Consider the following 14975-nt stretch of genomic DNA (forward strand, 5'->3'; position numbering starts at 1 on the left):
AGCTGTCGAGCACGTTCAGATTCTTTTGGAAAACACCGGTGGCTTCCAGTGCTGAGAGAGTCCGGAGTGTGACTCTCTGCACCCTCTTCCACGGCCTCACCCACAGTGCCTGTGATAAACGGAAAAAGAGTCAGAGCCTTCCTCTGCCTGGCGCCCGCTGCCATGCCTCCTATTTTAGGTCAGCAAGCCCCACTCTCTGCCTCCAGAAATGTTTTTCTGATGGAAGTGCTCTTCTGGCAACAGAACGGGCCCATCTGTCCCAACAATGGGTCTGAGGTGCAGACATGAAAGCTCTAGACCTTCAGAAGGGCTCGTAACAAAGATTCTCCTACCTCACACATGCAAGAGCGGGAGTGTGTGTAAGTGTATGCAGTTCTGTGCTGGGGCATGTAGAGCTCCCAGTACATGTCTCTTCCCAGTACCGCATTCCGTGGCCCCGGGTCGGTACCTGGAAATTGACCGCGGTGGGAATATTTACACCCTGGAAATCCGCAAACACTAAGGGCTATTTTCTCAGAGAGCTAGTTGTGAAGGATTTATCTGCACATGACTGAATATACCCCTTAATTTTTTCCAGTATAAATGCATTTTTTTCCATTCTTTACTATGACAAAAAATAGCACAATGAATATATCATATTTTGTGTACCTATGTGTGAGTTTCGTTAGGGTATATACCTAGACGTGGAATTCCTACCTTATAAACTATGCGCATGTCAATTTATTAAATAGCTGTGAATTTCTCCCACTAGCAGTATAGGGTTTTCTCTTGTGTTACATTCTTGTCAATACTTGGTATTGTCAGCCTTCTTCATTAATGCCAAGCTAAGGTTAAGGTTGTTTCATTGTTATTTCAATTGATATGTTTCTGGTTACTTGTGAGGTTGAACATCTTTTTATGTGTTTAGTGGTCATCTGGGTTTTCTCGTTTGTGGATTTTGTATTTATATTTTTCCCATCATTCTTTTAGATAGTATCTCTCTTTCTTCTCATTGATTTGTGGGAACTCCTCTATATGACCTGGATAACTTACTCTTAGTTATATGTAGTATCAATGTCTTCTTCCACCTGTGGCTTGCCTTTTTTTTTTTAAAGGTTTTATTTATTTATTTTTACAGAGAGGGGAAAGGAAGGAGAAAGAACGAGAAAGATCACTGTGTGGTTGCTTCTTGCACGCCCCCTACTGGGGACCTGGCTCGCAACCCAGGCATGTGCCCTGACTGGGAATCGAACCGGCGACCCTTTGGTTTACAGGCCAGCACTCAATCCACTGAGCCACACCAGCCAGGGCCAGTTTTTCGTTTCTCTTACACATGAAATCTCCGTATATGCTTGCATCTGTTTTGATACTCTCCACTTCATTCCATAGACCCATTGTTCTTTTTTGACAATATCACACTCTTTACCATACCCTTAGAAAGATTCTTGCTGTACTGTTAGGGTAGTTTCTTTCTCCTTGTTTTTCCTTTTCAGAGTTTTCTTATCTGTATTTGGAGGTTTATTCTTACACGTGAGCTTTAGAAAACTTGTCAGTTTGTCAAAGTCCACAAAGAATCTGTTAAGATTTTTATTGGAATAACATCAAATTTACAGACTTATCAAAATAATGACCATCTTTATTATACTGTCGTCTTGTACGTGAGTGTTTATATACATAAATACACATGTATCTGTTGTATATAGGTAGATCAATCTTTTTTATGTCCTTTGATAATTGCTTTATAACATTTCCATAAGAATCTAATTCATTTTTTATTAAATTTCAGTACTTTGAAATCAGTTTATAGATTATTTTATTTCCCCTGTGAAATTGGTCTTTTATCTCTTATACTTTCTGAACAGTTATTGCTGGTGTATAGAAATATTATTGATTTTTATAAGCTCATCTCACTATTAGCTTTTTCAAACTTTTTCTTGGTCTCTGGAACTTGAGCCTTTTTGTTAAATTTAGTATCTGTCCTCAGAAGGGTCAGTGGCATTTTCAGTGACTGCTTTTTTTAACACTATTGTGCATATGCAGGGGTCAAAGTTTCCCATACAATGGTCAGGGCAAGGTCCAAGGGGCGTGTAATCACAGGATGCCTTTGCTAACATCTGCTCACTCGCAGCAATGGTTCGCACTAGGTCTGCTTGCATTCTCTCTTTCATCTTGTGTTTTGCTCACATAGCAGCTGTATCGGTGAGTTGAATTTGCCCTTCTGGGTCTTTAGAAATATTGATTCTAGTATATGTTATCCATTTCCTGTATATTTATTTTCTTTCAGATTAAGCATCGTTCTAAAGGAGATGGTAAGGCTCAACTGAAGTGCGTAGAGAATGTTTCTGAACTTTCTCTCTTTTGCTCAGCAAGACTAATTACACCCCCACCCCCCTTTTAACAGTGCATGATGCAGATTTTGAAGAACAGAAGGATATCTCAGAAATCAATTTAGGTGGGTTCGATTTCTGCATTATTAATGTCTTGAAATAATTTTAGATCCTGTGATAGAATTACTGGAAAGCTATTACCTTCATACTGTGTTATTGAGTAATTTGGGGGGAGAATTTTTCATTGGTGCTTCATTAGAATTTGTAGAGTTTCTGTAAAATAGAATTCTGGAGAGAGAATAATGATTAGATCAAATTTTCTAGGAGAAATAGTTTGTGCTTAATGGATGTAGAAACACATAGCAAGATTGTTTTTCATAAATATTTCATTTTGCCAGTTTCCACTTGAAAAAAGGAAAGAAAAATGGATGATCATTCTATTCATTCTTAAGAAAAAGAATGATCATTCATAAGAAAAATATAAGGAGTACGCTGATGGTAGTATTTGGTGGGGGGAGAAACCCGCCCTTCTACTGAGCCATCGTATTCACCAGCAGCTGTTTACTTGGGACTTAGAGAAGGGTGCAAAGGTGTTTCCGTTTTGACATCTTGTCCACAAATGCATTTCTGGAAGAAATCCATCAGTCTCCCTGGTTACTAAGAGGAGAGAGAAGCGTAGTAGTTATCATCTCTCTTTTTCCTTTTCTGTCGTGCTTCTAAAACTAAGGAGAAGCCTCTACATTTTGGGTGTTTTTGTTTAAGGTGGGTGGGCAACGGAGGTATTCAGGGTTATAGATACCTGTAGTTTACAAAAGCTTTCAGAGCTAATTGCACAGTTATTGTCCAACCCTGAAATGGAGGGAAGTGCTATTTTCATGTTGCAGGAAGGGAGAGCAGGCTCCTTGGAGTTGAGGTGACTTGCCCAAGATCACAGGTGGATGTGATGGGGCTCACCGCTTTGTCTTCTAACTCACAGCTCGGTGCAGTGTGAAGACTACAGCACTAAAATACCCCATACTGAGGGGTTAAATTTCTCCAACCTTGTCCCGTTCACAGGGAAGGCAGGCTAGTTGACATTTAGTTGGAAAAGCTTGAGAATGACTGCGTGGGCAGAATAGAAACAGTTGAGTAAGGTGAATGGGTGAATGGGTCCTGGGGCTGTAGAGTCAGGCAACAAAGGACTGATCTCTCATTAGACTCGGTAGTGATTGAGAGATCTACTCCACTTTAAAACAGGCTGGGATTAGAATTAGCATTTCCTACTCTCATCCTTATTTATCTAGTAAAAACCAATTCTTTTGCCTTAGAGCCATTTCTCACTCTTCACCACCTCTGAACTATGACCTCAAAGAAGAAACTTTCCCATGTGTGGCCTTTCTCTTTTTAGGTCATTCCAGCCAAGCTGTCAGGATTGATTGGGTTAGCTACCTAGCCAGAAATCACAAACTGTTTGGGAAAATCATATAGAGAAAAACGGTTGCCACCCCCAGACCTGCTCCTCTCAGTCTTTTTCATTTCAGTAAATGCATTTTCTTCCTTCCAGATCTTCAGGCTCAGAGCCTCAGAGTTTCCCTGACTCTTGTTTTTCTCTCATACCTTGTACACCATCCATCAGCAACCGTTGTGAGATCTTGTACCATCAAATTATGTCACAAGCTGTGACTTCTCAGCACTTTCCCTTCTCCTGTCCTGGCCCAAGCCATCTCATGTCTGGCCTGGTCCTCACAGTGGCCTGCTAACTGCACCTCCTTTTCTGCCCTCTCCCTACCCAGGCTGCTCTTCACCAAGTGACAGAACTCTCCTAATGTCAGCCGGGCTGCGCAGCTTCTCCCATCCAGTCTTCTGACTGGAAGATTCCAGTCTCTCAGTCTTCCAACACTGACTAATGGTGGTTGGCATCTCGTCTAGCATAAAATAAAGACTCTTGGGTCTTGATCCTCAAAGTGTGGTCCACAGGCCAATGTCACCTGTACCACCTAAGAGCTTTCTTGGAAATGCAGCCTCTTGGGCCCCACCCCAGACCTACAGAGTCAGCATCTCCATTTGACAGGCCCTATAAGACTCCTAGATGACCCGACCCTGGCCAGCTTTCTCACCCCATCTGTTACTATTCCCCGCCTGCCTCCCCACCTGACCTCTTAGCTATTCCTCCACAAAAGTGGTTCTCGGTCTGTGGTCCCCCAACCAGCAGCATCAGCATCATCAGAGAACTTTTTACAAATGAAAATTTTCAGGCCCTACCTCAGGCTTACTGACTCAGAAACCCTAGGGGTGGGGCTCAGCCACCTGAGTTTGAACAGCCCTCCACGAGACCCTGATGCTAAGGGAGGGGAAGCAGTGCTCTCAGACAGCAAGGCTTTCCTGCCCCAGGGCCTTTGCATTTGCTATTGCCTTTGCCTTCAGCACTGTTCCTTCACTCCCCATTCCCTCAGATTCCTGCCTAAACGCCACCACCACAGGGAGGCCTTCCCTGACCACTCTTTGTAAAATACCAACCTGCCCCACTTCGGCACTCTTTTCCCTCTTACTCGGCTTTATGTTCTTTTTCCCATTGCCCTTTCACCACCTGCCATACTCTCCACTTTTGTTTGTTTGTCTCCCTTCCCTTCCCAATGAAGAACACAATCTCCCCGAGAGTTTTGCTTTATTCTCTGCTGTTATATCCCCAGAGCCTAGAACAACGCCTAGGACACATTGGGTACTGCCACGAGGAGCACAGTGGGGGGCGACCAGATGGAGGCTGGCTTTCCACGGATGTGCACTTCTTCAGGAAGTGCTCCTCTCACCGCACTCTCTCACCCCTGCGCGACCCACCGACGCTGACCAGCCCCTGGGGCCCAGGTCTCAGGGGGCTTGTTCATATGACTCTGGAAGAGACCTCCCGTGCCCCCCAACCCCGATCCAGGCCAGGTGTCAGGAAATGCCAACTGTCTTTTGCTCATGACAACCCTCGGCGAGAGTGTGGCCAAGCCAGCACGTGGTGTCCTTCCCGAGAAGGCAGTTCAGACCCTGGGTCTCACTGCTGGCAGGACAGGGGAGTCAGTGCTCTCTGTTGTTAGGTTTACGAAAGTTAAGAAAGTCTAGGAAAATGTGGAATGGGGAGATGCAGGGACGGACTTAGTTGCTTGGCTTTGGAGGGTATGATTATTTTTTCATGAGAAAGAGCAAAATTGATGGTGTAATAACAGAAAGGGGCCCAGTGGGGAGTCAGGAGTTTTAAAGCTCAGGAAGTGCCGACCACTTACTACATCACTCCCTGTCTCAGGAATCCGTGTCATCCACTGAAGTGTAAGAGGTTTGTTGTCAATAATTACACTGATGTCTTCTAATTCATTCTTACTTAACTCGTTGGGAGCTTTTTAAAATTCTTGGACAAATTTTTTTGTTAGGAAAATGCAAACAGAGGATGTGAGAATAAATGATATTTATTGGCTATATATATCTGCTCCATTAGAGGGAATTTTTGCATTGTTTCCAAAAGAGTTTCACCACATGAAGATGAATAATTAAAGATCTACAACAGAAAAGATAGATTTTCTGATGAGAGATGCCTTTTAGGGATGCTCATTCAAATATTTCTGTTTTTTAAATCCGTGTCTAGCTGCTGGGTTGGATCTCTTTCAAGGGGACATCCTCCTGCGGGTGAGTACCTGCCATGCCACAATACCGCCCTCAGGACTGAGGGTCACATAGTGTCCACCTCTCTGTGAGCCCCAGGAAGGGCGCAGAGGGGACGTGAAAGAAGCTGACCTATAATCTGTACCCACAAGGACTTCCACTGTGGTTGGTGGAGACAAAAACAGATAAAAAAATTAGCAAACATCACGAAGAGTCTATAATTATTAAATTGCTTTGCCCACCCAGTTTTCCTAATAAGGGAAGAACAAGAGAGAAGAACATGCACCGATATGTTTAAACTGGCATTCGTTTTGGGGCAATTGCAGGCCTCCTTTATTTTGTTCTTAATAATTTTTCTCTGAATTTTCTAAATTGTCTGTAATGAACTATCACTTTTAGAATCAGAATACAAATGCCACTAAATTACTGACTTGCGTGGCAGATTATGTGTGGTATGAGAGTTTAGTGAAGGAGGAGCCCTGGAGGATGAGGCTTCCCAGTGATTCTTGCCTTTGTTCATTCACAGAACTCGAGGAATGGCCTGAGAGACCCCAGTGCCAGGTGGAAGTTCCCCATTCCTTATATTCTGGCGGACAATCTGGGTAATACTAATTGTTCTTCGTTTGGGAGCTTTGGGTTTAACTCTCTCCCACCCCCTCCTCCTGTTCCTCAGCTTTAGATTGGGAGTAACCAGCAATGTTTAAGAGGGTTTCCAAGCCCTGACAATTTATCTCCTGGGATGCAAGGCATGACTTTACATCAGTGTAATGTAAGTTTCAATGGTGCTTCACCCGTCTGAGACAGAGTATCAAATAATAACTTTGAAAAGGCAGAAGACATTAACATGTTACTAACACCAGAAACCCTATCGAGAATGAAAACACAACGAAATACAATTTGGCATCACAGCAATGGAAAATTTGCACTTTAAATAATTTTTTGCTTATGTGAATCTAAATATGGTATAAGGATACTATTTTCAGCATATTGATCTTTCCTTTTGTTTTAAAATCTTCACCCAAGGACATTTTTCTCACTGCTTTTTTAGAGAGAGGAAGGGGGATAGAGAGGGAGAGAGAGACATTGATTGATTGCCTTCTTGTACAGGCCGCGGCCGGAGATCAAACCCACAGCCTGGGTATGTGCTCTGGCAGGGAATCAAACCCATGACCTTTCAGTCCATGGGACAACACTCCAACTAACTGAGCCACACGAGCCGGGACATATTGATCTTCCTTTTTTGTTACAAGACAAACATGCCACATTTTCGAGAACCAGAAAAGTCTGTTTTCCACAATTCATAGTAATTGTTCCTCCATATTAATAAGTTCTATCCTTTTTTTCTCTCTTAAGATAAAGGGCTAAGCTATGTTTTACTCATTGTTGGAAATAAGCAAATATGAGAAGTCACGTGTGGACACTGGCTGACCTCAAGCCACGGTGATGCAATCAATGCCTTTGAGGTCGGGGCCAGACAGAGGGAGATCAGAGGAAAGGGGAAGCCAGGGCAAGCTTGCTCAGTCCTAATGGGCTGCTGGGCTGCTCCCACTCTCAGGGATGTTACTAGGGTTCAGACTTTTCCGTCACTGTTATCAGGGCCGCCTGCGATCCCTTCCCTGGAGAAGAGCTTGACATAAACAAAGGCTGCTGTTCTCAGTCGTTTTATGGAAAAGTGAGCTGAGTAGTTTTCCCCAGCGTTTGCCAACACACTTGCAAACTCATGGAGCACTCGTATTTATTGGAACGTGATTTACGAAACAGCAACTTTACAGGGTTTTTCTTTCCCTACGACAATTCTTCCTGTTTGTCACACCTGAGCTACCCTCCTCCAAACGAAACACAGACACACGTATTGAATTGCTGTTATGTGACAGGCACTGCTGCCTTCACCTGATATTTTATTTGCCCGTCACCATGCCTCTACGAGGTGTCAGGCTTTAAAGTTAGGGTCTCCTGAGGACCCTGTTGAAATGCAGAGCAGGCCCTGGCAGGTGTGTCTCGTCTCGGTTGGAGTGTCATCTTGTAAACCAAAAGGTCGCGGGTTCAGTTCCCAATCAAGGCACATGCTTAGGTTGCTGGTTCCATCTCCAGTTGGGGCACGTACGAGAGGCAACCAAGGATGCTTGCAGGATGCTTCTCTCCCTCGCTCTCTCCCGCCCTTCCCCTCTTTCTAAAATCAATAAGCATGTCCTCAGGAGAGAAAGAAAAAAATGCAGAGTAAGTCCAGGTGGGGCCCAAGATTCTGTACATCTAACACTCTTGTATCTGGCTTATTTTGTTCAACATATTTTTATTTATTTATTTATTTATTTATTTATTTATTGTTTATATCATAATGTATTTTAATAGCCAACTTACAGGGACAGAACAGAGGACAGGCATCATTAAAAACATGCAGGATGACTCAGAAAAGCACAGTGAATGGATGGAATTCACTGTGTGATAAACATGCTACAAACACCATTTAGTTGCCATCAGTAAGAAATTTACTTGTTTTTAAAAAAAATTCAAATGCTGGCATTGTCCAGAAAAATGTAACAGGTCTGTTTGTATGGTTATAAAGTTGAACTGCTGCAACTTGTTCACGGAAACATTTGACTTGCATTAATGCTTTATGTCCCTGCATTTATATCTAAAAAATTCATACACAAATGCAAATGGAAAACATCCAATACCTGTTTTCTGTCCCCTATTTTCCACTTGCAATCATATGCTTAGGTACCTTTTGACCCCCATGGGAAAAAATATCTAATGTTCAGAACTACCAGTAACAGGAAGAAGAGAATATATTTTTTAAAGAATGAAATAATGCCCATCGTAGTGGATTCTTAAGCATGTTCTCCACGTGTGTGGTGTGCTAGCTGGGTGCCTTTTGGCACGTTGTTAAAGGTTTGGCGTGAAGAGCACATGGGCTGGTGTCAAGAAGGCCAACCAGATAGGCTTCACCTGCCTCCTGCAAAGCACCAAGAGCTGCGCTCTGGAAGTGCAGATCTGTTTTGAAGTCCTGAGCGACTTCTCACACTAGACTCTGGAAGGAAAGTCTGCGAATCAGAAGTTCAATGGACTTCTGATAATGTCTAGTTTCACGAAGTACCACAGTACCAGGGTTTCTTCACCCCTCCAGTAGAGGGCGCACTCTTGTGAGTGGCTCTGGTAGCCAGTTGCTTCTTCAGTGCTTTGCTACTATCGATTGATTTTCTGGCAGCCTGCTTTGTACAAGCCATAGTATAGAGACCTTTTTATTTAACCCCCTTCTTCTTTGGCTGGAGCTTGGTGAGCTAGAGGAGGTGCTAGCGTTAGAGAAAGATGAGCTGCGAACACCATTCACTTCACATGTTTTTATAAGTACCGTGTGCTAACCGATTGCACCACTGGAGCTCCATGCTTAACGTGTTTTTAAAGTTTTTCCATATTGGTGTGGATCAGTAGTCAATTCTTTTTTATTACTCAGTAATATTCCTTTGTATACTTTATTGTAACTATCCATTTTCAGGGAATATGGGCCCTCCAATGGACTCTCTTGTGAGACTGGGAGTTTCTCTTGCCACCACAATCCCCACAGGTTTTTACAGCCAGAGGTTTTGAGGCTTTACTTCCCAGCACTGGGACCCTGGGTTGCATGGTCTGTCTTGCTCCTCAGTTGTTCCTTCCGGTTTATCCGCATGCAAATGCGGGACTGCCTGGTCCTCCAGCCACTGCCTCACCCTTCCAATTCGCCAGCCACCTCCTTACCTCGTGTCCTCTCGGCCCCAGCTGCTGGTGTCCACCCCTCTCACCCATCTGGATGAATGTTTCTTCTTTAACTCCTCAGTTGTCAGACATCCATACAGTTCAATTTTATGGCAGTTCTGGTTGTTTTTGTTTTTAAATTGGATTTTGTCCTTCTTTTGGTTGTGCGAGGAAGTGAGGTGTATCTGCTTATGCCTCCATCTTGGCTGGAAGTCTGGAAACTGCATCACTGTGTTTTTAATCTGCATTTTTTTTTTCCTTTTTATAAGAACAAATTTTTGACTCAATTTTCTCTTGTTCGTCTTTCTATTTTGTTGCTTTCTGCTCTTATCTTTATTATTTCTTTTGTTCTACTTACATCAGGTATAATTTGCACTTTTTTATATTTAAGGTGAAAATTTACATAATTGATTTTAAATCTTTATTTTTTAAATATAATATAATGCTATAATATGACATCTATAGCTATACATTTTATTTTAAGCACTGGTTTTACTGCTTTCCACAAATTTTGATATGTTGTATCTTTATTAAAGTTTATTTTTAGATATTTTCTAATTTCTGTTATGATTTTTACAAAATCCACGGGTTAAATCCATTTCATCTACCAAAGGAGTGACGTTTGTTTCCCCCGGGCTGTTGCAGAGTTGTATGTCCATCCTGGACATGATGCAATCATCTGAGCAGCCAAAGCCCCACAAATGAGCAGTGATGGGTGGCCTGCCTCTGAGGAGTACACAGCCTCCATGAATCCACATCAGCTGCACTGGTCCTTCCAGCTTCATCTCCAGAACAGGGGCCAACTCCACAGACACCTTAGGGACAAGAATAATTTTTGCTCCCATTTTTTTTCCTGCCTGAGAAATAGAGAGAGACAGCTCTGTTTTAAAACAAGCCCTGAATTCAAGGCTCGTCTTCATCCTATAATGGAAGCTAAATGAAACCAGTGAAAGTTGTTTTGACTACACCCAATGGAGTTGAAAACTCATTCAGGCATTCGGTGAGGAATTGAGGCACATGGGGATCCAGAGAGTGGCCAGCTTGAGGTGCAATCTCAGGTCATCTCATTTTCCCACTCTGGTAATTATTTGTTGCAGCAAATAGGATCCATTTATATGTAAGATTTCCTATCAGAATTCCAAACCGTCTAATTCCTCCATGACATCAATTCCATCTTTAGATGCAGACCTATTTGTAAATCTTTATTCCATCTATCTCTGCTGAGCAAAAAGGGGGAGACTAGCAAGTCAGAAAGCATGTATCAGTCATGGGTCAACTGATGTGAAAAAACAGAACCTCCTTTGGGCAGTTATATTTACTCCCTACCACTTCTTTCCATTCTCATAGCATCTCACAAGTACATCAGATGCTGAGTAATAATAACCACAGAGCCAGCAAAGTAATTACAAAACACTATTCCATGGGAAAGGACAACAATAATAACAAAGTATATAATGTATTAAACACTAAGTGCCAGCCATCATATTATAAGTGTATTGGATACATTTCCCTATTTATTCCTCAACATGACCCTGTGAAATGGGTAGCTTGGAAAGTGGTGGAATTCTGGTCTCTGTGACTGCAAAGTCTATTCTGTAAACCAAAATTGGAGAACATATTAGTTATAAGCTTTGTATTTGAAAAGTTGATGCTATTCTAAGATGGTAAATGAATTGGGAACATTGATTGGTCTTCTCTGTTTTATCTCCTGTATCAGCGTCAGCAAGCTATAGCCTACAGGTCAAATCTGGCCACCTGCCTGATTTTGTAAACAAAGTTTTATTGGAACACAGCCTTGCCCATTTATTTATATATTGTCTGTGGCTATTTTTATGCTATAAGAGCAATCAGTTTAGTAGTTGTAATAAAGGTCATCTGGCTCACAAAAAAAAAAAATCCACGGGTTAATTAGAAGTATGTTTTTAAATTTCCAAATATTCAAGGCTCTTCTAGATAGTCTATTATTGATTTCAAGTTTTTGTTGACATTGGAGAACAGACTCTGAAGAGTGTAGTCTTTTGAAATTTACTAGGACTTGTTTTGTGGTCTAACTTGGGGTTTGTCTTGGTGAATGTTGTGTGTGCAGTTGAAACAACTTGTTTTCTACGGTTGGGGGCTTACTATTCCATCCGTGTTACATAGGTCAAGGTGATTGTGCTGGTTATATATTAGACATTGCAAATACTGCATTTTAGAGGTTCTGCATTCTGTTATTCTCCTCTGAATAGTGTTAATTTTTTGTTAGAGCAGTTAAATTACTGACTGGTCATCTTGGATTTGTGAAGGTTTTGTTTTGATTTGGATTTGATTTAGTTCAAAGCAAAGCCCTTTGTCTTTACTTTTAAGATACCATGACCTCTCTGGGGTTTCAAAGGAATGCCCAGTGCTTTTCTCAGCCCCTCTAATCGGCATGATTCAAACTTCAGATTCTCTCTCTATGATGGTGGGAAGCCTTCTGTCTACTACTTTTCACTAAGCTCCTTGGAGACTTCCCCCATTCATGCAAACTTCATGGGTCAAAGACTGGAGAGGTGTTTATGAACAGACTTTGGAGCCACCAACCCCCTTTCCTGCCAATCAGTCATGGCTATATTCCTTCCCAGAATTTTCTCCCTTGATTTTCAGCCACTCAGGCAATCCCAAACCCTTCCCTTTGATACATATGTCAGGAAAACATAACTGCAAATTTATGCTCAAGTTCTCTCTCTCGCACTGACAGAATTGCCGTGTGCCCTCACTCACAAAACTGTATAAATGTGACTCTTAACCGATGATATTTGCTCCTTATAAGAATAAACTCTCTCTGCTACAGTTTCTACCTGCTGTAGTCATTTTACAATGCAAATAGTTTTTTTCTTAAATTTCCCCCAAAGGTTAACATTGTTATCTGTGAGATTTAAGCTCCTCCACCATTACCAGATCGAAGACTCGCTCAAAGGATTCTTCAGCTGAAAATAGTTAGCCTTCCCATGCTCTTCCTCTCGTGTCTGAAGTTAGCTCTTTTTCTCAAATTATTTGATCCAGGGTTAAGGAGGACTAGTGGTTTTCATTTTTTATTTTAAAAAGATTTTATATATTTATTTTTAGAGAGAGGGGAAGGGAGGGATAAAGAGAAAGAAAGAAACATTGATATGAGAGGAACATTGATTGGCTGCCTCTTGTACACACCCCATCTGATACTGACCCTGCAACCCAGGCATGTATGTACCTTGACAGGGAATCAAACTGGTGACCTTTCATTTTGCACGTCCAGCCAACTGAGCCACCGTGGATTTTACAACTAACATGATTATTCAAGACATAACTATGTAAAACTTACTATTTGGTGGCAATGTGAAGAACTGAGAACCAGGAAAACAATAAAGCAAAGATAAGCTCCTTCCTCTGAGGGAGCGATACCGTGCCAAGTGCCGCAGGCCACTGGCATGAAGACAGCACACAGGACATCCAGGGTGGCTTTCGGCATCCATTGTGGCTTTCAGCATCCAGGGTGGCTTTCAGCAGTGGCACACTCAGTCAGAGCTGGCTCCTTGGGGAAGAAGGAGACTTCAAGTGGGCATCCTTTCTTCTTCTTCTTCTCCTTCTTCTTCTTCTTCTTTTCGAATGATGTTGGGACAGTTTTTACAAAATTGTTGCAGACTTGTTAGTTCCCTTCTGACAACTTATTCGGGAGTGGGAGGTCAGTAATGGTATGATTTTGAAATTAACCACTCTTGGCATTCCCACTATTTGGCATGAGGATAACAAAGACAACATAACCACATAGACAGCATTAATTTAATAAAATCAAACTTTTTCCTCACTCTTTTACAAGTACCAAGCTTTGTTGGGTACGTATCTTCCTCTTATAGATGCCAGTGAGAAAGAATAGGTAAAATAAATCAGCCAGTAAGTTTAATGTATGTTCTTGTTCTTGTTATCTGTGCTGTTTCCGCAATTAATTTACTGACTATTCCAACGACTATTTCTTTACTGACTTTTATATGATCTTATGACATTTGAACTGTGGAATCTCCAGCTTGTTTATTAAATTAAATTAAGGGACAGGATAATATGAGAAAAGTACTTGGTAAACTACCAAGAAGTATAAGCTTTTTGAGAGAATGCACAAAAACACATGTGTGAGAAATGTAATTTAATTTTACATAACTTAGCTTTACTTATTTTTTATCTTTCTTTTTTACTCTTACCCAAAGATATGTTTTTATTGATGAGAGAGAGAGAGAGAGAGAGAAACATCTATTGGTTTCCTCCCATACACGCTGTGGTCATAGATCAAACCTGCAACATAGGCATGTGCCCTGGTTGGGAATTGAACCCATGACTTTTGGTGTATAGGATGACACAGCAACCAACTGAGCCACTGGTTGAGGGCACTTAGCTTTATTTTTAACTTAGAGACGTACCTTCCATCAGTTGAAGAGAGAGAAAAACCACACACACCAAGTCAAACACAGTCTCCATTCCTTTGGAGCATCTTTGTTCCCAGCCCCATCCTTATCTTGTACAACGCCAAAGTGTGAGCATGTCAAGTGAAAGGAAAGGCATCTGATCTTTGCTCATTGGTGTGCACAGGTTATTGGTAGGCTTCTGTTGTTCTGCCCCATCAGGTCCATTAGGCTTCTGCTGCTTAGGTTCCAAACTTGGGTTACAGCAATCTTTCCTAAGGCTGCCTGCAGCGCCCCTTGTCTAGCTTTGCCATCTGCCCAGGGGTCTTTCAAGGAAGCACAGTAATATACCCTAAGCACTTCTGCTCTCTGAACCCACAAACCTCCCTACACTCTGCTCTCACTCTGGAAGAGGGGATGTCTATTTAGACTGGGTAAGGAGCAACATTATCATTGCTTCTTGCCTGAGGCAACGAACCCAGAATCTCTGTTTGAATGCGGAAAGGAAAAAGAAAGTGGACAAGTTATCTTCTGATTTGGTTTAACTACATACACAAACATATGTGTATTATTATTTTGTAGTTATATTTACATCATGTATTTCAAATATGCCCTTGACGTTTATGCCCACAACTAATTTTTCAGTTTTAGTTTTTAAGGAATCTATTTACTACCAAAAAAATCTATAATGAACCTCTGTGGATTTCATGTGTTGGCATGATTTTCTCAAAACTATGTATGTACATTTTCCAAGATAATCAATAATGCTCACTGATATTTTTACTGATTTCTGCAGAACTGAATGCCAAAGGAGCCATTCTCTATGCCTTTGAAATGTTCCGCCTCAAGTCCTGTGTGGATTTCAAGCCCTATGAAGGAGAGAGCTCATATATCATTTTTCAGCAGTTTGATGGGTTAGTATGAAATTTTGCAG

The 14975-nt window shown here is 41.7% G+C and overlaps 1 protein-coding gene across 1 annotated transcript in view; it reads left to right on the top strand.

Annotated features, from left to right (window-relative positions):
* Positions 1-2051: 2051 nt before the first annotated feature.
* Positions 2052-14975, top strand: part of MEP1A (meprin A subunit alpha) — a 32408-nt gene continuing 19484 nt past the window's right edge. The window contains exons 1-6 of the mRNA XM_045192979.3: positions 2052-2178; positions 2264-2288; positions 2381-2431; positions 5908-5948; positions 6451-6526; positions 14838-14955. Of these exons, the coding sequence (XP_045048914.2) occupies positions 2110-2178; positions 2264-2288; positions 2381-2431; positions 5908-5948; positions 6451-6526; positions 14838-14955 (380 nt within the window). The 5' untranslated portion in view covers positions 2052-2109. The remainder of the gene's footprint in view (positions 2179-2263; positions 2289-2380; positions 2432-5907; positions 5949-6450; positions 6527-14837; positions 14956-14975) is intronic.

Source organism: Desmodus rotundus, chromosome 11 (genome assembly GCF_022682495.2).
Source record: "Desmodus rotundus isolate HL8 chromosome 11, HLdesRot8A.1, whole genome shotgun sequence".
In the NCBI taxonomy this organism is placed as follows: domain Eukaryota; kingdom Metazoa; phylum Chordata; class Mammalia; order Chiroptera; family Phyllostomidae; genus Desmodus; species Desmodus rotundus.